Below are 22,094 nucleotides of genomic sequence, written 5' to 3'. Positions count from 1 at the left end.
CAGGGATCTATGTCTTCCCTTTGTAAAAGCACCTCCCCCACAGTGAGAAAACACTTGTTAGGCACACATTTAACCCATTGATTGCCCTAGATGTTATCCCCTTCCCAGCCAGTGTCATTAGTACAGTGGCAGTACATATTTTTAGCACTGATCACTGTATTAGGCTGAGTTCATATATAAGCAAATTGGATGCGTTTTACATTGCATCCAATTCATACAACATGTGAGTGTGACCGGCTTTTAATGAAGCCCGTTCACACGTGCCTGGGGTGGCTGCAGTGCGAAATTGAAAAGGGTCCTTTGCGTTTTTGGGTCTGGTTTAGGTGCAAATTCAGGGAAACATTTGCACCTTAATCGCACCTGAACTGATGAACAGAAACGCACAGAACTTAATATCACTGGTTCCCAAAAAAATGTCAAAAGTGTCAGTTAGTGTCTGATTTGTCCACCGCAATATCGCAGTATTGCTACAAGATGCTGATCGCCACCATTACTAGTAAAAAAAAAAAAAGAATCCTTAAATATATTCCATAATTTGTAGACGCTAACATTTTTGGCTAAACCAACCAGTATAGGCTTATTGGGATTTTTATTGGGATTTTTTATTTTTTTTACCAAAAACATGTAACAGAATATATATTGGGATACATTGTAGAAGAAATTTAGATTTATTAAATTTTTTATTGGATATATGTTTCATAGCAGAAAGTAAAAAATATTACACAGTTACATAGTAGGTGAAGTTGAAAAAAGACACAAGCCCATCAAGTCCAACCTATGTGTGTGATTATATGTCAGTACATATGTTACATTGTATATCCCTGTATGTTGCGGTCGTTCAGGTGCTTATCTAATAGCTTCTTGCAACTATCAATGCCCCCCACTGAAACCACCGTCTGTGGAAGGGAATTCCACATCCTTTCCGCTCTTACAGTAAAGAACCCTCTATGCAGTTTAAGGTTAAACCTCTATTCTTCTCATTTTAATGAGTGGCCACGAGTCTTGTTAAACTCCCTTTTGTGAAAAAGTTTTCTCCCTATTGTGGGGTCGCCAGTACGGTATTTGTATATTGAAATCATATCCCCTATCAAGAGTTTCTTCTCCAGACAGAATAAGTTCAGTGTTTGCAACCTTTCCTCATAACTAATATCCTCCAGACCCTTTATTAGCTTTGTTTCCCTTCTTTGTACTCGCTCCATTTCCAGTACATCCTTCCTGAGGACTGGTGCCCAGAACTGGACAGCATATTCCAGGTGCGACCGGACCAGAGTCTTGTAGAGCGGGAGAATTATCATTTTATCTCTGGAGTTGATCCCCTTTTTAATACATGCCAATATTCTGTTTGCTTTGTTAGCAGCAGATTGGCAGTGCATGCCATTGCTGAGCCTATCATCTACTAGGACCCCCAGGTCCTTTTCCATCCTGTATTCCCCCAGAGGTTCTCCCCCCAGTGTATAGATTACATTCATATTTTTGCCACCCAAATGCATTATTTTACATTTTTCTACATTGAACCTCATTTGCCATGTAGTTGCCCATCCCATTAATTTGTTCAGATCTTTTTGCAAGGTTTCCACATCCTGCAGGGAAGTTATTGCCCTGCTTAGCTTAATATCATCCGCCAATACAGGGATTGAACTGTTTACCCCATCCTCCAGGTCGTTTATGAACAAATTAAATAGGATTGGTCCCAGCACAGAACCCTGGGGGACCCCACTACCCACCCGGACCATTCCGAGTACTCCCCATTTATTACGACCATATTGTTTTCTTTTCAAAACTATCGGTTGTTTTTTGTTTGTAGCGCAAAAAATAAAAACATAGAAGTGATCAAATACCACCAAAAGAAAGCTCTAAAAGAACATAAATGTTATTTGGGCACAGCGTCGCACGGCCGCACAATTGTCAGGTAAAATAACACAGTGTCGTATCACAAAAAATTACCTGGTCATGAAAGGGGGTAAATCTCCCGGAGCTGATCTGGTTAAAAACAACATATTATATACTCCTAAAATAAAATGTGATAGAACGCATATAGTCTACGAGAGAACCCATTTAACACACAACACAGTCACGAGGAAAGAATGAATGAGCAGCCACAGTGTCCGGATCACTGTGTGGCCAGCTGACAGATGAAGAGCTGGGCTGGATGCCAGTAGTATGTAGGGTACTGTACAGGAGTCAGTAGTATGTAAGCAGTGTATAGGGATCAGTAGTAGGTAGGGTAGTGTACAGAGGTGAGTAGTATATAGGGTACTGTACAGGGGTCAGTAGTATGTAAGCAGTGTACAGGGATCAGTAGTAGGTAGGGTAGTGTACAGAGGTGAGTAGTATGTAGGGTAGTGTACAGGTGTCAGTAGTCTGTAAGCAGTGTACAGAGGTCAGTAGTAGGTAGGGTAGTGTACAGAGGTCAGTAGCATGTAAGTAGTGTACAGGAGTCAGTAGTATGCACAGTGTACAGAGGTCAGTAGTATGTAGGGCAGTGTACAGAGGGTAGTAGCATGTAAGCAGTGTATAGGGGTCAGTAGTATGCAAGCAGTCGACAGGGGTCAGTAGTAGGTAGGGTAGTGTACAGAGGTGAATAGTATTTAGGGTACTGTACAGGGCTCAGTAGTATGTAAGCAGTGTACAGGGGTCAGTAGTATGTAAGCAGTGTACAGGGTCATTTGTAGGTAGGGTAGTGTACAGAGGTGAGTAGTATGTAAGCAATGTACAGGAGTCAGTAGTATGCACAGTGTACAGAGGTCAGTAGTATGTAGGGCAGTGTACAGAGGGCAGTAGCATGTAAGCAGTGTATATGGGTCAGTAGTATGTAAGCAGTCGACAGGGGTCAGTAGTATATAAGCAGTATACAGGGGTCATTAGAATGTAGGGTAGTGTACAGGGGTCAGTAGTAGGTAGGGTAGTGTACAGGGGTCATTAGAATGTAGGGTAGTGTACAGGGGTCAGTAGTAGGTAGGGTAGTGTATAAAGGTGAGTAGTATGTAGGGAAGTGTACAGGGGTCAGTAGTATGTAAGCAGTGTACAGGGGTCAGTAGTATGTAAGCAGTGTACAGGGGTCAGTTGTAGGTAGGGTAGTGTAAAGAGTTCAGTAGTATGTAGGGTAGTGTACAGGGCTCAGTAGTATGTAAGCAGCGTACAGGGGTCAGTAGTGTGTAAGCAGTGTACAGGGGTCAGTAGTAGGGAGGGTAGCGTACAGAGGTGAGTAGTAGGTAGGGTAGTGTACAGAAGTCAGTAGTATGTACAGTGTACAGAGGTCAGTAGTATGTAGGGTAGGTTACAGGGATCAGTAGTATGTAGGGTAGTGTACAGAGGTTAGTAGTACAGTTAGGGGGAAAACACTGCGCTATAGTTAAACATATATAAAAGAACGGCCTCAACAGCCAGAAATAGCAGCTAACACTAAAAACAAACAAAGTTCAGCAAACAAAGAGAAAAAATTTGTGTAGCGCTTCAATAGTAATAGGTGTAATCAAAATAAATTGAAAAAAATAATCAAATAACGAAAATCATATAATTAATATAAATAATTCAAGAAAAAAGTCCATAAGATGGGCACCAATTTCACAATAAAGCTGGTATGGAGATGACTGAACCGTCATAAAGCAAAAACAGATCACACTAAGCAGATGTGTTCATGTAAGTCAGCTTGTCTGTAAACGTCAAAGAGGGTAGATAAATACTTCTTACCAACTCTGTTGGACTCACACAGTCGTATGACAGTTGAGTCTGAAAAGGCTTGAGGTCACAATCTGGGACCAAGGAGTATATGGAGGGAGGTCCGTTGGACTGGTGGAGGAACTTCAAACGGCTGTATGCTCAATGGTGTGTTTCACAGATGGAACATCGAGGTAGTTTGAAATCCAGCTCAGACGCGGCCCATTACACCGATACTCCAATCACCCCAAGTGGGGAGGAAGATGTTTGGGGGTTTAGACCAAAAAGAAGGGAAAAAAGAAAAAAGAGCTCCACATGGTGCGGGTCAAACGGTATAAAATGCGAATTTATTGAAGTCAAAAAGTTATTAATGACTTGGTGATCACAAAAATAGAATAAAATGAAGTTAAAAGCAATGTAGGGTGCCAACAGCTAGCCCAACGCGTTTCGACACAAATGTCTTCGACAGGGGCATGTTGGGGCCCTCCACATTGCTAACAAATATATAAGGGGTCAGAGACAGTTCCGCCTACAAAGGGGCGGAGACTCCTGTCACGGACCGCCTTTTACAAATACAATGAACAATTAGATCAGATCAAGATAAACATGTTCAAACGCAATAAACGAATACAGATATCATCTAATATAACCTTTCTATTCACACAAGCTGTTAATTTAGATTTGGTGATAGTGAAGGATAGATCTAAGTAACCTATATACTAAGTAAATCAATTACATATATTGATCTAGGCCTCCTCCAGGGGAGTCTGATACACACACAGAACATGTGCGGAAATACATCTAGCACTAATGCGAAAAGATCAGCCACATAATATTACCTCAATATAGATTATATTGTACCATCGCCTGGAAGGACTGGTTCACATTTATATTATGTCACAAATGTAACTAAGGAGGTCAAGAAGGTGATGTCTCATGGTGATCAGTCGTTGTGTAAGTTAGATGTTTCTTGCTTGTTTGTTGGCGATATGCAGCCGAGAAATGTATATACATAACCATGGTAACTGATATTACGTGCTATTCCATAGGCCAGAGATTCCGATCAGGTGACCGGAAACGTCATGGCGAGCAGTGTAGCGGAGAAGCCTCCGCCAATCACTCAGTGTACGTATCGCATGACAAGATGTGGGAGTGATTGTGGAGGACGGCCCTCCGCAGGGTAGGGGCGTGTGCGTGTAAACGTCACCTGGTACATCACTATACAGGCATGTGAGAGCGGGGAGGGGCGTCAAAACTTGGCGCCATTTCCCCGTGGTGTACGTCACATGCCGCGGGGCGTGACGAACGGCATCGGAGCGAATCTAAACGATCAAATATGTGACGGCATTGCGCATGCGTCGTGGCTTGTGACGTAACTACGTCACGTTATGCGCCGTGATCTGCAGAGAACCAAATACATCCGGGACAGGCGAAAAAATATGTATACAAAGGACGCAGTTACGTCAAGCCGAACCAAATGACAGGTCGCGACGTAACCATGGCGACCAAAAAACATCCTGCATTTTAAAAGGCAGAGTATCATAGAGTGAAAGAACGAAATTAAAGAAAACAGGAGGGGACTCAGACATCCCGCCAAGATTGGCATAAAAAAACTAGTGGTAGATGTATAATATAAAAAATTTAAAAAATATAAAAGTAATATAATAGGTCAAATACTATGCGTTTAAAAATACGCACCCCTTAGCAAGACAGACCATGGGGCACCTAAGGCCCAAGGGTGGACTTGGGATGTAATAAATGTAGCATATTCACAGGTTATGCCCGATATACAGCTAGAGAAACCAGGTGTGAATATATGTTTCACAAAAGATGTATGTCCCAAATCGCATAAAGTTAAAGGATGCAATATAATCCCACATGACTATAATAGAACATGGGGAAGGGATGGGGGACATGTGGAAAGAAAAGTGAATGAAAATATAAAAAAATATAAAAAAATTCAATTATATCAATGAGAATATGTGTCGTGCAGAAAGGACACAGACCAAAGATTATGGAATGTGTATCATAGAGGTGAGGTGTTGCATGAATTAATATGTGAACATACTAAGAATCCATGGAAGAGATGGGCAAATAAATCAAAGAAATTGGCAAAAGTGGGTTGTGATAATAATAATCTGTGACTAAATAAGTTAAGCCTGATTAATGAAACTATTGATGTCCCAATCTGTATTCATGCCAAAGGGGGAGTAGCACCTCAATTCATAAATCCAAAATGTCTCGAGGCGCGACACCCCCCTCAGGCATGAATCTCCCCTCCAGTTCGGAACAAATTTGTCAATAACTTGAAAACGTGTACCCGTGGGGTCTCTATTATGTTTCTCGAGATAGTGTCTCGGGACCGTGTGTTTGTCACAGCCTTTTTTGATTTTGCTGAGGTGTTCGTTGACTCTAATGGAGAAGTTACGGATGGTGCGGCCAACGTATTGTTGGTTACAAGGACATGTGATCAAGTAAACAATATACCTGGTGGTGCAAGTAGTAAAGTGTTTCATAAGGTACCTGCGTGAAGTGGCTGTGGATGTGAAAAAATCACTTTTCCCCTTACCCAACGTGTTGTGTATGCAGACGTTGCATTTTCTACAGGGAAAATATCCCTTGCTCTGTGGGAAAAATTGTATCGATTTAGGGATATCTATTACATTAGGGGAGATGTCATTTTGTATTGATCGAGCTCCCCTGTAGATAGTTCCGGCTTTCTCTGGAATTATTCCCCCTAGGACTTTGTCACTGCTTAATACCTTCCAGTGCGTATTAAGCAGTGACAAAGTCCTAGGGGGAATAATTCCAGAGAAAGCCGGAACTATCTACAGGGGAGCTCGATCAATACAAAATGACATCTCCCCTAATGTAATAGATATCCCTAAATCGATACAATTTTTCCCACAGAGCAAGGGATATTTTCCCTGTAGAAAATGCAACGTCTGCATACACAACACGTTGGGTAAGGGGAAAAGTGATTTTTTCACATCCACAGCCACTTCACGCAGGTACCTTATGAAACACTTTACTACTTGCACCACCAGGTATATTGTTTACTTGATCACATGTCCTTGTAACCAACAATACGTTGGCCGCACCATCCGTAACTTCTCCATTAGAGTCAACGAACACCTCAGCAAAATCAAAAAAGGCTGTGACAAACACACGGTCCCGAGACACTATCTCGAGAAACATAATAGAGACCCCACGGGTACACGTTTTCAAGTTATTGACAAATTTGTCCCGAACTGGAGGGGAGATTCATGCCTGAGGGGGGTGTCGCGCCTCGAGACATTTTGGATTTATGAATTGAGGTGCTACTCCCCCTTTGGCATGAATACAGATTGGGACATCAATAGTTTCATTAATCAGGCTTAACTTATTTAGTCACAGATTATTATTATCACAACCCACTTTTGCCAATTTCTTTGATTTATTTGCCCATCTCTTCCATGGATTCTTAGTATGTTCACATATTAATTCATGCAACACCTCACCTCTATGATACACATTCCATAGTCTTTGGTCTGTGTCCTTTCTGCACGACACATATTCTCATTGATATAATTGAATTTTTTTATATTTTTTTATATTTTCATTCACTTTTCTTTCCACATGTCCCCCATCCCTTCCCCATGTTCTATTATAGTCATGTGGGATTATATTGCATCCTTTAACTTTATGCGATTTGGGACATACATCTTTTGTGAAACATATATTCACACCTGGTTTCTCTAGCTGTATATCGGGCATAACCTGTGAATATGCTACATTTATTACATCCCAAGTCCACCCTTGGGCCTTAGGTGCCCCAGGGTCTGTCTTGCTAAGGGGTGCGTATTTTTAAACGCATAGTATTTGACCTATTATATTACTTTTATATTTTTTAAATTTTTTATATTATACATCTACCACTAGTTTTTTTATGCCAATCTTGGCGGGATGTCTGAGTCCCCTCCTGTTTTCTTTAATTTCGTTCTTTCACTCTATGATACTCTGCCTTTTAAAATGCAGGATGTTTTTTGGTCGCCATGGTTACGTCGCGACCTGTCATTTGGTTCGGCTTGACGTAACTGCGTCCTTTGTATACATATTTTTTCGCCTGTCCCGGATGTATTTGGTTCTCTGCAGATCACGGCGCATAACGTGACGTAGTTACATCACAAGCCACGACGCATGCGCAATGCCGTCACATATTTGATCGTTTAGATTCGCTCCGATGCCGTTCGTCACGCCCCGCAGCGTGTGACGTACACCACGGGGAAATGGCGCCAAGTTTTGACGCCCCTCCCCGCTCTCACATGCCTGTATAGTGATGTACCAGGTGACGTTTACACGCACACGCCCCTACCCTGCGGAGGGCCGTCCTCCACAATCACTCCCACATCTTGTCATGCGATACGTACACTGAGTGATTGGCGGAGGCTTCTCCGCTACACTGCTCGCCATGACGTTTCCGGTCACCTGATCGGAATCTCTGGCCTATGGAATAGCACGTAATATCAGTTACCATGGTTATGTATATACATTTCTCGGCTGCATATCGCCAACAAACAAGCAAGAAACATCTAACTTACACAACGACTGATCACCATGAGACATCACCTTCTTGACCTCCTTAGTTACATTTGTGACATAATATAAATGTGAACCAGTCCTTCCAGGCGATGGTACAATATAATCTATATTGAGGTAATATTATGTGGCTGATCTTTTCGCATTAGTGCTAGATGTATTTCCGCACATGTTCTGTGTGTTTATCAGACTCCCCTGGAGGAGGCCTAGATCAATATATGTAATTGATTTACTTAGTATATAGGTTACTTAGATCTATCCTTCACTATCACCAAATCTAAATTAACAGCTTGTGTGAATAGAAAGGTTATATTAGATGATATCTGTATTCGTTTATTGCGTTTGAACATGTTTATCTTGATCTGATCTAATTGTTCATTGTATTTGTAAAAGGCGGTCCGTGACAGGAGTTTCCGCCCCTTTGTAGGCGGAACTGTCTCTGACCCCTTATATATTTGTTAGCAATGTGGCGGGCCCCAACATGCCCCTGTCGAAGACATTTGTGTCGAAACGCGTTGGGCTAGCTGTTGGCACCCTACATTGCTTTTAACTTCATTTTATTCTATTTTTGTGATCACCAAGTCATTAATAACTTTTTGACTTCAATAAATTCGCATTTTATACCGTTTGACCCGCACCATGTGGAGCTCTTTTTTCTTTTTTCCCTTCTTTTTGGTCTAAACCCCCAAACATCTTCCTCCCCACTTGGGGTGATTGGAGTATCGGTGTAATGGGCCGCGTCTGAGCTGGATTTCAAACTACCTCGATGTTCCATCTGTGAAACACACCATTGAGCATACAGCCGTTTGAAGTTCCTCCACCAGTCCAACGGACCTCCCTCCATATACTCCTTGGTCCCAGATTGTGACCTCAAGCCTTTTCAGACTCAACTGTCATACGACTGTGTGAGTCCAACAGAGTTGGTAAGAAGTATTTATCTACCCTCTTTGACGTTTACAGACAAGCTGACTTACATGAACACATCTGCTTAGTGTGATCTGTTTTTGCTTTATGACGGTTCAGTCATCTCCATACCAGCTTTATTGTGAAATTGGTGCCCATCTTATGGACTTTTTTCTTGAATTATTTATATTAATTATATGATTTTCGTTATTTGATTATTTTTTTCAATTTATGTTGATTACACCTATTACTATTGAAGCGCTACACAAATTTTTTCTCAGAGGTTAGTAGTAGACATGTGCACACTGAAATATTTTGTTTTGGAATTTTGTCTTCATCCGGAAAATACATTTATTTCGTTACTCACGAAATTAGTTTTTATTTATTTAATTTCGTTAAAAAATACATTCGTCTGAAAATCTGAAATAATTAAGGTTGCATCTGTCATTGAAGGCTTATGGTGTCTGTCGAATGTCCTCAAAAGATTTGACGGAGCAGCTAAACTGTACGATGCCACAATTGTACATTTATGGTCAAATGTTCTGCCTACAAGCTATAGTAGAATTCTAATGTTGTATGACACTAGTAACAATTATATTTATTAATTATTGTTACTAGTCAACCAACATTAGAAGTCTTCTATAGCCTATGGGCGGAGATTTTTACCATAAATGTCCACTCACGGCGACTGCTTCATCGAATCTTCATGTTGAATCTTTTCACTCTATGTCAAATAATCTTGGACTAATAGAGTTAGAACAAGAGTTTGTAGCTAGGGATAGAGGGTGGGGATTATAGTGGTGCCAAAAGATACCAAATTACAAATAATATATAAAAAATATCAATATACTTTATTACCTATACAAATTACAAAAAGGACAGACACAAATATAAAAATTTCAACATACAATAATATAGATGGGTACAGTACAAATATATTTAAGTTTGTGGACACAGAGGGAAAAACAAGCCTAGATCTTGTAAAGGCCAGTATTACAGGTAATCAAGTCCTACATGTTTCACCAAAGCATTGGCTTCCTCAGGGAAATTATATATGCCTGTGCCAAAAGTGAAGATTCTAAAAAAGCAAAAAAACAACATAAGATCTACAGTTCAAAATCAAGTCTAAATATATTTTGTGTGGATTCAGAACATGATCATAGACCTCCCATGACCGGTAGATCCTACAATGCACCACAGGTACATACCCACAAGCTACAGATTAGCACCACAATGGGAAAAGGGCACCCCAAAAGAGTCACTGGCCCTGTACCGCATCTATGGCTGCAGGGGCCGAACAAAGACCTAGCAATCAAAAAATGAAAGTATCAATTAATTTGTGTGTTTTAATGAATAAAAATATTGGGATAGACAAGGTCCCAAATATGCAGAGCTAACATAGCCTCAATTACTTACAATTGTGGATTAAAATCAATCATGAAGCAGGGGCGCCTGGATGGAAAAGTTGCAAGGAGAGTTTTGATATAAGGAACAATTGACACAAATCGTCCCAGGTGTATGGCTGCAAAAAGAGAGACGATTAAAGTGGTTGTAAACTCTCCCCCACAACTTTATCCCATGTAAATCAGCATAAAAAAACCCTAATGAACACTGCTTGTAGATATTGCCTTACTTGCTTAGTATTGTTGTAATCCTTTTTGTTCTTTAGAATGACGTCACTGAGCATGTCCAGATCTCCCCTGATTTACGGCACACTCACTATGTGCTTGTCTATCTGTTATCAGGACTTCCTACGGCACAACACTGATATCCCAGGAGACTTCATAATCACTCAGAGCTTCCTCCTACACCCCATGTGACCATGTGACATGACATGCAGTGTAAACTTGGCCATTACTGCAGTTTTATCAGCTGAAGCTTATAAGACTGACACAGGCAAACATTAGACAATCGGCACAAGTAAATACTATAAAAACAAAACAAGTCAGCTATGAACAGGGAAGCAGGGTTGCCATAGAAACGTTGGATTGAGAAGGGAAGAGCTAACATAAAGAATTTATGTGGAAGATCACTAGTTGAAGCCTTAAATCAAGAATGGATAGAATACCTTAGCAATAGCAACAACAGATAACGGCGCCCCTGAGTCCAGCAGAATAGTGAGTGGACTGACTGGCTTTATAAGCCCCCCACACCTGATCGGCATCAAGCCGATCAGTGAGCGGACAGGTAAAGCTTGTGCGCATGCACCCACAAATTGTACACAGCGGACCTACAATCCCCATAATGCAGTGCGTAGTCATGTTCGTGTCACATGGCTGTGACAGCCACGGGACACAGGCGGACTCCATACGAAAGCGGCCAATCAACAACTGATTGATCTGACAGCTAGGATGTGCCCGTACTGCCAGTTATGACATGGCAAGCAATATATATGGAAGAGGGGGGGTCATAACATGGGCAGAAGCTAGGGGCGGGCTGACACTGATGAATCAGTGTCAGCCCTTGGGTGTCCATACAGCCAACAGCGGCACAGGGAATTACGACCCAGATCAGTGTCAGCAGTGGTATGTGGGACAAAGTACAGGGGTCAGTAGTTTGTAAAGCAGAATGTAGAGATCAGTAGTGTATAGGACAGTGTACAAGGGGCAAACAGGGGTCAGTGGTTTGTACTGTAGAGTACAAGGCTTGGTAGTTTTCAGGGATGAGCACAGGGGTCAGTAGCTTGTAGAGCAATGTACAAGTAATTTTTAGGGAGAAGTGCTATTTCCCCCATATAAACAACGGGGCATGAAAGAGGTTATGAGTCTTAGTTACCCCTTTTGGCATGCTAATCCTCACTGACCCTCTACTTTCTCTTCTTGCCAGGTGCTTATATGTATCGTAACATACAAGTGCTTGGGATTGACTTGAGAGGTAGATTCGTTGGGATCAGTGCACAAGAACACATCACTATGTTTCTTCCCTGAACCAATCTTCATATGGAGGGGGGGCAACTTCAAATTGAGAGTCGCACAGTGGAGGTGCAATCTATTTGTCATCTGTCCAATGGGCATTGTTACCAAAGATGCACTAACGGGCATTCTATAAGATAAACCGAACTATAATTCTTAGGGATCAGTTATGTGTAGGGCAGTATATAGGGGTCAGTAGTATGTAGGGCAGTGTCCTGAAGTAATTAGTATTTAAGGCAGAGTGCAAGAATACATTCTTTGATTTATAAAAAAAAAAGCAGGTTTTACTCTTAAAGCCAGTGGTGGATTCCACCATGAAGGTCCTTGTTTAGGTACTTTCTGTTGTAGGGTGATAACGCTCTGTATCTGCTATCCAGTTGTGCTCCACTGTTGTCACCCTACCAAATGAGTTTCCAATGGAAACTACAAGTAATTGCCTTAATACACGTTATGCAAGCATGTTCCACTGTTGCCACCATGTGGAAAGTCATCCTGGGAAACGCTCTGCAGCCATGGTATACATGCAGACAGAAAAGAGGTTACATGAGATGAACTGCAATGGGATGCAACAAAGGATGAACACAGATGTAGCGGATGACATTTGGGATCAAATGTCACACGCTTTGTAAATTTAGTTTTTGCCTCAGGACCTTACAGTACTGAGGGTTAATTGTGTAGGTAAGGCTTAACCCTAGTCTGGCCAGGCCATGATTGATGATCTGCCTGGTCATATGAACAGTGAGGGGCACATGACAGGCATGGTTGGATGTTTTGGTATGGCCCTCTCGGAGCCAATCAGTGGGAGTGCCAGACCCGCTGAGGAGTCTGGGAGGGAGTACTTAAGCAGGTGTGGGTCACGTGTTGGGGGTTCCGGAGTTGTTCGAGAGACACATGTGGTCTGTTCTGGTTCCAGGACCGGGGTAGCCCCGTCAGGGGTCCCGGTCACGGGGTGTTTGACATCCCGCAGCATGTTCCTGTCAGTGGCCCCTCTTAGACCCGACTGGTCTGGGGTAGGGATCCGTCTGTTCCCGAGTCTCGGAACCTGCCGGTCCGAGGCACTGTAACTGAGGGAGGATTCAGAGTGTCCGGGTGTGCTCTCAGCTTGGAGGGGCACCACAGCTCATGCAAGTGACCGGGGGAGGACTCTTCGGAGGAGGGCCAATAAGTGGCATCCTGAGAAGTGCCTGGTTACTATGTTGGGAAAGGCACTGACGGGTCCACACTTTTCCAGTACCTCAAAGGAAGCTGGAAATGTTCCAGGTACAGTTGGAAGGTTGAAAAGGTTCCTGTTTATCTTCGGTTGATTGTTCAAGTTAGAGTCAACCTGCTGACTGCCATGACCTCTGGCTAGAGGTCTGTTAAGCCTTGAAGTGCCCAGCTGTGAGCGACTACTCTCTGGGTGGAAATAGAGACATTGTAAAACCTACAGTTTCAAGGTACCTGAGTTCTCCACCCGTGCCCTCTGTTCCCAAAGAGATGTGTTTGTGTTTGTGAGAGTTCTACTGCAAAATAAAACCTTTTGAAAGGACTTTCTGTGTCGGTGTAAAAGTCGTTGGGTATCAACCCTGGGAACCCCTAGTCACAGAAGAGCAGGCCAGGAGAAGGTAACCAGTAAGCCCATTCAGTCAAGGCCGCCCTGCAATGGGTTATGGCCGCTACACAGTTTTAAAAAAAGTATTTTACAAAATAATTTTAAAATATTGCTGAAATGTTTTTATAAACAGTTGTATCCTGGGCTAAAGCCACGTTAACTTGGCCAATTGCAATTTGTTACTCCACTCTTTTTAAATTGCTGCACTGAGCTGAACAGCTGTCCTCGGTGTAGGTAGAGCAGCAGCCATGTTTTTGGAGATAAAAAACTGTAACTTGCTTAGATTGAAAAAGACACAAAAAAATCCTCTAGTTCAACCAATAGAAAAAAAAAACACAAATAGAAAACTTCCATATGCAGAATTCTACACCCACAGTTGATCCAGGGGAAGGCAAAAAAAACAAAACAGTAGGGCATTATCTAAACTGTCCAAAAGGTGAAAAAAATTCAGTTTGTGCAGTTGCCAAAGTATGCTAGGGCAATCTGGTCTGGACTGTGCTGTACTGCCTGTTAAGGACTGAGCTGCTGAGAGCAGTTGTTGCTGTTTCGGTGATGTAATGAGAGTTTGTCCCTTTGCAATTGTCCCTATGTGTAGACTGGGCTGCCAATGCTGTAGTCACTGCTGTGAAATTCTTGTTTCCTGTCTGTGTTGGATACTTGATGAACCTGTCGTGATCTGAACTCTGCTGCCGTTGGACTACAAAGCTTATTGTGTCCACCCGAACTTGGACTGTGCAGATTATTAATTCAGATCTATGGTTCCAGACTTGTTGATTCCAAGGAGGAGCTTCAACCTACAGTGTTTCTGAGAGGACAACTTGCATCAGCTGTGGGGTGCCAACTTGAATGAGGGGATGCTTTTGCTGGCCTACGTGGGACTAACCAAAAGCCTTATGTCATTTATTTCTGCTGTGTTACCTGACTTTGTGGGATTACAAGGAACCTTTCCTAAATGGAAGAGGCGAGTGCATCAACCCAGGATTTCGGCTCCAATGTCAGCCAATGTTAGAGGCGCCATTTCCCAGCAGGGGAGAGACAGTACCCTTGTCAGACTTTGGAGAGTAGTTACCATTATTTATGGCCCTTCTTAGTCCAGATATATGAGGACCTGAAATCTGTCACAAATTTTAGGGTGTTGTTCATAACTTGTGATATTGTTTTCTATGTCTGCTGTACTGTGTAATACTGCACTGTTGTTTCTGTTATTCTTTGCCTTGGTGGATAGTGTCATCTAAATAAAAAGCCTCAAGGTGTGTCAGTGAGTGTAGTGTCATTAGTGGGTCATTAGAACCGGGAACAGTAGAACCTAAACATGTAATTCCTTCAGGGGTGGTGCAGTGTTCTATTTAAAAAAAAAAATTTAAATATTTTTATGAGTTTAAAGTATTCAAAACATTATAGAACCAATTCTCAACACATGTCGCCTAGACATGCACTCATAATGCTATGTACACATGATCGGAATTTCAGCTCATAAAAGACAGATGAGAGTTTATTGTTGGAAAATGCAACCGTGCGTATGCTCCATCGGTCTTTTGCTGGTGGAATTCCAGCCAGCAAAAGGTTGAGAGCATGCTCTTAATTTTTCGGTCAGGAAAATGTTCCTATCCGAAAATGTGATCGTCTGTGGCAATTCCATCGTACAAAATTCCTACGCATGCTCGGAAACAATTCGATGCATGCTCAGAAGCATTGAACTTAATTTTCTCGGTTGCTGTACATCACAGAGTTTTTGACGGTCGTAATTTCAGCAAAATTTTGTGTGACCGTGTGAATGCAAGGCAAACTTGAGAGGAATCCCGTTAGAAAAGCCGTCATATCTTTTCCCGACAAGAAATCTGATTGTGTGTACGTGGAATTAGAGATATAATCTGGCATACATGGCTTATAATTATGTTAAAACATTAAAGGATAACTTCACCTTTATGTAAAAAAAAATAATGAATGCACATATTTTTGAAGAATTTTTGCATATTTTTAAGAAAAAGGTTTCGGTTGCAATGTGGGCAGAAATGTTCTCTGGCTTTCAGCCCATGATCGTGTATGTGTTTCTATTTGAAAGCTGGAGGATATGTCAATGGTCTATGAGAGCGCTCATCGGCACCCTTGGAGCCCATTGAAGCTCTGTCTGCCCCGGTGGCATGACACAGATTTGTAGGTAGAGCCCTGCAAAGCTACGTTCTTTTTAAAAAGTGACCGGAGGAGAGAAGAACCCCCGGCCGCTGTTGCTGGGGGAAGGGGGATAGGAGGGAGAGGAAGCAAGAGTTGGAACATGTTACATGTTCCACCCTTAATACGGGTGAAAAGTAATATTTTCTAAAGGTGAACATATTCTTTAAAAGCAGACGTCAAAGGTCACAAATAGAGAACAAGTAATGCCGCATACACACGACCGGACTTTCCGGCAGAATAGGTCAGGCGGAATCATTACGTCGGATAGTCCGATCGTGTGTGGAATAATCCAATCATTTTTCTTTAAAAAATACAGACGGACCTAGAAATAGAACATGTTTCAAATCTGTCGGACGGACTCAATTCCTATCGGGAAAACCATTTGTCTGTATGCTGGCTATTGAACCTCCCATTGGCTACTGGCTATTGAACCTCCTTTTTTAGTCCCGTCCTACGTCATCACGTTCAAAACGAACAGACTTTAGTCCGTTCATGTGTGGGCAACTGCGTTCATTCAGAAGCCCGTCGTAACTCAGGCGAAAGTGCATCGGGAAGATCGTCTGACCTTTTCTGCCGGAAAGTCCAGTTGTGTGTACACGGCATAAATGGATATAAGGGCCCTGCTATTGAATACCTGTGCATAACCATAAATATTTAACAACTGAGCTATGTGCAAAGATGTGTCTGAAGATTGATCTCCAATAATACCAATTAGATTGTCATGATTTTGACAAGAGTAGTTGGGTACTGCATATCTCTGTCCAGATAAAATGCACAATACACCCTCCATTGCTTTAACCACATGTCTACAGGAGTCAGTTGCATGGTACCCCAAAGTCACATTAGGTAAAATATCAGAGTTACTGTTGATCTCTTTAATAGCAAGCACATAAGCCAGGAGATATCTGTAGTAACGAGGTACAGGTCTATGAAGAAAAAAAAAAGAAGAGAAAAAATATATTATGATGATAATATGAAAAACATATAATGAACAATAAGACATATATTTTACCCCCATGTCTTCTATGTCATTATGAAGGCTCTTTATTAACCCAAGACAATTTGTTTTTCCTTGATGGCCAAGATTTAAATTTTTAACTGTTACGTTTTTTAACTAACCCGAATTTATTGCTTAAAAGTTCACTTTAAAGTGGAACTCCACTTTTGATGAGGAAAAAAGCCATCTTCGGTCAACTTTGACTGGATGTTTACTTTACCAAAATGAATACTAAAAATGATTACTGCTGCAAAAAAAGAGAATTGTCAGCGTCCAGTTCCCTTAGCTGTGGAAAGCTCCTGAGATTATATTATCTAAAATGAAGTCTATAAGGTAGAGAATGTCTACAAACTGGCTTTCACATAAGCAGGAACTCTCATTCATGGGTGTGCCAAACAGATTGTAAGGGTTAACGGCACTGGATTTCTGGCAGGATCAACAGGTGCACTTATCAATAAGATACACTATATTACCAAAAGTATTGGGGCACCTGCCTTTACACGCACATGAACGTTAATGGCATCATAGTCTAAGGCAGGACATACATTAGTTGAATTTCGAAATCATTTTCATTCGAAAATATTATCTAAGAATTTTTGTTTGAATTTTGCACCATGAGTGGGCTGCAGCAACAGCCGATTTTCGTGCGGCCATCGAATTTGAGTAATCGGGCATGTTGTAATTTTTTTTTTTAAAACAAACAATTTTCTTATCAATGGTGGGAGAATCGTACGAGAAATGTAATCGAAAAAGAAATGTGCATGTGCAAGAAAAGAAGATTCCCAGCCACGAACATTCTTTTTTGTAGCAACATGAGGTGAAATTGAAGGCTTGGTTGGTCAAATTTCAAACTCAATGGTGGCATCATTGGATCACAAAAAGCACAAAATTTCTGATTTTCAAAAGAAAATTCTTTCGAAATTCGACCATGTGTGGCCAGCCTTAGTCTGCAGGATTCAATATGAGTTGGCCCACCCTTTGCGGGTATAACAGCTTCAACTCTTCTGGGAAGGCTGTCCACAAGGTTTAGGAGTGTGTCTATGGGAATGTTTCACCGTTCTTCCAGAAGAACATTTGTGAGGTCAGGCACTGATATGGACAAGAAGGCGTGGTTCACAGTCTCCGCTCTAATTCATCCCAAAGGTGTTCTATCGAGTTGAGGTCAGGACTATCGAGGTTCTATCGAGTTGAGGTGCAGGCCAGTCAAGTTCCTCCACCCAAAACTCGCTCATCCATGTCTTTATAGACCTTGCTTTGTGCACTGGTCCAAATTATTTGGTGGAGGGGTATTATGGTGTGGAGATTGTTTTTCAAGGGTTGGGCTTGGCCCCTTAGTTTCAGTGAAGGGAACTCTTAAGGCATCAGCATACCAAGAAATTTTGGACAATTTTATGCTCCTGACTTTGTGGGAACAGTTTCGAGATGGCCCCCTCCTGTTCCAACATGCCTGCACACCAGTACACAAAGCAATGTCCATAAAGACATGAATGAGTGGGTTTGAGGTGGAGGAACTTGACTGGCCTGCTTAGAGTCCTGACCTCAACCTGATATAACACCTTTGGGATGAATTAGATCGTCTGACTGTGAGCCAGGCCTTCTTGTCCAACATCAATGCCTGACCTCACAAATGCGCTTCTGGAAGAAAGGTGAAACATTCCCAAAGACACACTCCTAAACCTTGTGGGCATCCTTCCCAGAAGCTGTTATAGCTACAAAGGGTGGGCCAACTCAATATCGAACCCTATGGACTAAGACTGGGATGCCATTAAAGTTCATGTGCGTGTAATATAGTGTATAACAATTTCTTAAAATGGTATATTTAACAGCCCAAAAAAGGAGCAAATAAAAGAAATTCATTGTTAGGACTTGCATACACTTTATAGATAAATGAAGTATGTCTTGTGTTGCAGAAGATTTGGAATAAGATCAGGACACTTCAGGGGGTGACTGGGTTTACCAAATATAGCCCTATTTGGGAGAATAATCATTACCAGGAAATAGCGAAAATACCATACGGCCCGAAATGGAGAAAATATGGGGTGTCACATATGATCCATATTTTTACAGATGGCAGATTGAGATCCTTCCAGGAACTTAGGGAGGCCTTTCAGCTGCCAGTTTCTTGGGTGCTTCTATTACAGGCAGCTGAAGCATGCGATAGATGCTCAGAGGGGAATGGATATTTGGGCCCTAGACCCCACACCTATTTCTAACTACCTGTTTGAAGTGGATACATATAAGGGATTTATATCATGTTGTTACACCATGCTTTTAAGTCGATTCCTGGGAGACACACCTTTGAAGGCAGCTGCTCAATGGAAACAGGATGTGGGGGCATACAAGGAGGAGGAGTGGGAGGCAGCATTGCAGGCGGTACCCCTGTCCTCCCTGAGTGTGGCACAGAGGTTATCCCAGCTATACATACTCCTTAGGGCACACTACACACCGGCCAGGTTGGCCCGCATAGGGGTTAGCACAGAATCCCCCTGCACTAGATGCTGCAGAGATCTTGGGGATCTCATTCATCTTCTATGGCGGTGCATTTATATTGGAAGAAAATCATTGACACTCTCAATGGTACTTTTCATGTCCTGATACCCTTGGACCCTAAACCGTGCTTGTTGGGGATACTAGATGGTCTCCTGATATCCTGAAGCAGGCTATAGGACGAGCTCTATTTCAGGCTTGTATGCTGATCCTAAGGCACTGGAAATCCACTGATCCGCCTACGGTTCAGGAATGGATTGCACAAATGGGGAACACTCTCCGCTTAGAAAAGCTTATTTATCAACATAGGGGCAAAACCACGAAATATGAGAAACTTTGGGCACCTTGGTTGGATGTCCCTGGACTAGCGCCAGTAGACTTGGTATATGATCGTATATTTTAAAACCCCATATAGGGTTAATCGAACTGAACAAAAAAAAAAACGGTTGTACCTAGTTATGAGTGAGAGTCTGAAATGTTTTTCTTGAATACTCTCCTTTTCTATGCACTATAAGTCGTAATTTACATGTACCAAATTTACTCTGGAACTGTCTGTTACTTTTTGTATATTCAATAAAACCTTTCTGTTTGAGAAAAAATTTATGTCTTGCGTACTTACTCCATACATAACACTGGAGAATTTGAAAAACTTGACTTTGCATGTACTGTAAAATAATACACGCTGAATATTCCACCAATTACAAAGTCACCTTCATAGACATACTTCTTGTCAAAGACATATTGTCTGCTTGTGATAAAACATTGAGGTCCGGAACTTAGTTTCTGACATTGTGGTGATAATAACACACAGAGACATAACATAACCTGGAGAAAGAAAGAATGACCGTCCATCCCTTAGCTTTCCCACTTCCCCATTTGATTATCTTAAACCACAAAATCACAGATCTGTAAAAGCGATATACTACAACATAGATGTGCCCTGTGCATGGATCCTGAATCAATTCAATGATCTGAATCAATTCAATGACCTTATATAGAGTGAACCAAGCAGGCTAGAGACTATGTAAGCAATATATTTAACTGTTGAATTATATTTGCCTTGATGATTGATTTTATATTGCTTTTAATATTTTAAACAATCATATTTAGTGTTGCTAAAGTAAATCTGTCAATAGAGAACAATGAAAAGTGTTACTTCTGACCTCCTCGCAAAAAAAATTAGTTTACTAACTTTTATGCCCCGTACACATGATTGGATTTAAGCTTGTTCGATGAAAGTCTGACCGTGTGTATTCTCCATCAAACTTTTGTTGTCGGACTTTCCGCCAACAAATGTTGGCTAGCAGGTTCTCAAATTTTCAGCCAGCAAATTTTGTACACAAAAGGTCCACGCGTGCTCGGAATCAATGCTTACCAAACACAACATTAGCAGAAGGAGCCCGAAGGGTTGTGCATGACTATTGAACTTCCTTTTTATCGTCTCGCCGTACGTCTTGTATGTCACTATGTTCATAATTGTTGGCCAATATTTGTGTGACTGTGTGTAAAAGGCAAGTTTGAGCCAACAACCTTCGAACAAAAATCCAGTTTTGTTGTCGGAAAGTCCAATCGTGTGTACAGGGCATAATGGTTTTCAGTAAATTATGAGTAAAGGTGAGATTTGGGTCACATCAGGTTTCCACCCAAACTTCCAGGATGAATTCAATATGAAACTTAAAATTTCGCTTTAATTCATGGCTGCTTTATTTTGGTACAGACCCATCAGAAGCCTGAGATGAGCCAATAATATGAGAGCTGAACATCTAGACACGTAAGAGAGGGGGGAGGCTGAGAACAGCCATAGTGTTGGGATAATAGAGCTGGTGATAGTGACAGGACATGGAAAAATTTCAATAGGAATAGATTAATGTAGTTTATTAAGTGTTCTGGACTTGTGTTTTGTGTGTTACACGTGTCAAGTGCACCTTCTAGGACTGAGCTGTTATGACAGCTTGGTCTTGCAGCATGCAGGAGATGGCTAGGTGATACATAGGCAGGGATGGCTCCTGCAACAACAGAGACCATCCCAGCACAGTGCTCGATGTAGTTACCTGTTTTACCCTTTTTTCTTTTTTGCCTGAGCACAATAGGACAGAGACAAAGAAGGCTGGTAGCAGCAGGTCCTTTGGTCTCATAGTTTCATGGTTGGTAAGGTTGATTAAAGACTCCAATCCATCTAGTTCAACGTGTGTGTGTGTGTGTGTGTGTGTGTGTGTGTGTGTGTGTGTGTGTGTGTGTGTGTCTCGAACACTTCCCACATTCTTGTATATTGTGTTCAGTACCATGTCCATGGAAATTTGTTTAAATTAGTAACACTGAAATGCCTGATTGTGGAAGGGATTTCCACATCCTTACTGCTCTAACAGTAAAAAGAAAACCTCTACGCAATTAAGCCACTTCCGGACCAGCGCACGCCAATATACATCCTTAGTTTGACAAGGAATATCGTTGTTATGGCAGCATCTAGCTACCATAACCCCAGTGCCCTCTTCTTCGGCTGGCGGTCCGCTTCAAGATAAGTGGTCTCTGTGGCGTATTTGCCACGAGTTCACTTTTATCAGTGGCAGGAGAGGGACCCCCCCCCCCCCACCGTGCTCCAGTGCCCCCTGCTGTTTACCAGAGCCGTCTGCATCAGCGGAGGCGGTCGGATATTCACCTTTGCTAGATATGGAGACGAGTGAGGGGAAGATGGACCCTGCCTGTGTCTATAACATTGCAGGGTGGAAGTGACGTCAAAACGTCACTTCCGACCCACAGCTCTTAAAGGGCCATTTTTTTGTATTTTTTTTTAAAATGG

At 41.9% G+C, this 22,094-nt stretch overlaps 1 protein-coding gene across 1 annotated transcript in view; it reads right to left on the bottom strand.

Moving 5' to 3' along the window:
• The window catches only part of LOC143975921 (vomeronasal type-2 receptor 26-like), a 33,651-nt gene extending 13,502 nt beyond the window's left edge, over positions 1-20,149 (bottom strand). Inside the window, exons 1-2 of the mRNA XM_077478455.1 lie at positions 19,917-20,149; positions 16,448-16,739 (exon numbers count right to left, since the gene is read on the bottom strand). Of these exons, the coding sequence (XP_077334581.1) occupies positions 16,448-16,739; positions 19,917-20,149 (525 nt within the window). The remainder of the gene's footprint in view (positions 1-16,447; positions 16,740-19,916) is intronic.
• Between the last annotated feature and the right edge of the window lie 1,945 nt (positions 20,150-22,094).

Source organism: Lithobates pipiens, unplaced genomic scaffold (assembly GCF_037356315.1).
Source record: "Lithobates pipiens isolate NorthernLeopardFrog02 unplaced genomic scaffold, aLitPip1_a1.2 Scaffold_13, whole genome shotgun sequence".
NCBI lineage: Eukaryota > Metazoa > Chordata > Amphibia > Anura > Ranidae > Lithobates > Lithobates pipiens.
Note: the sequence above shows the minus strand (reverse complement) of the source record. Positions and strands in the feature narration are given on the sequence as shown.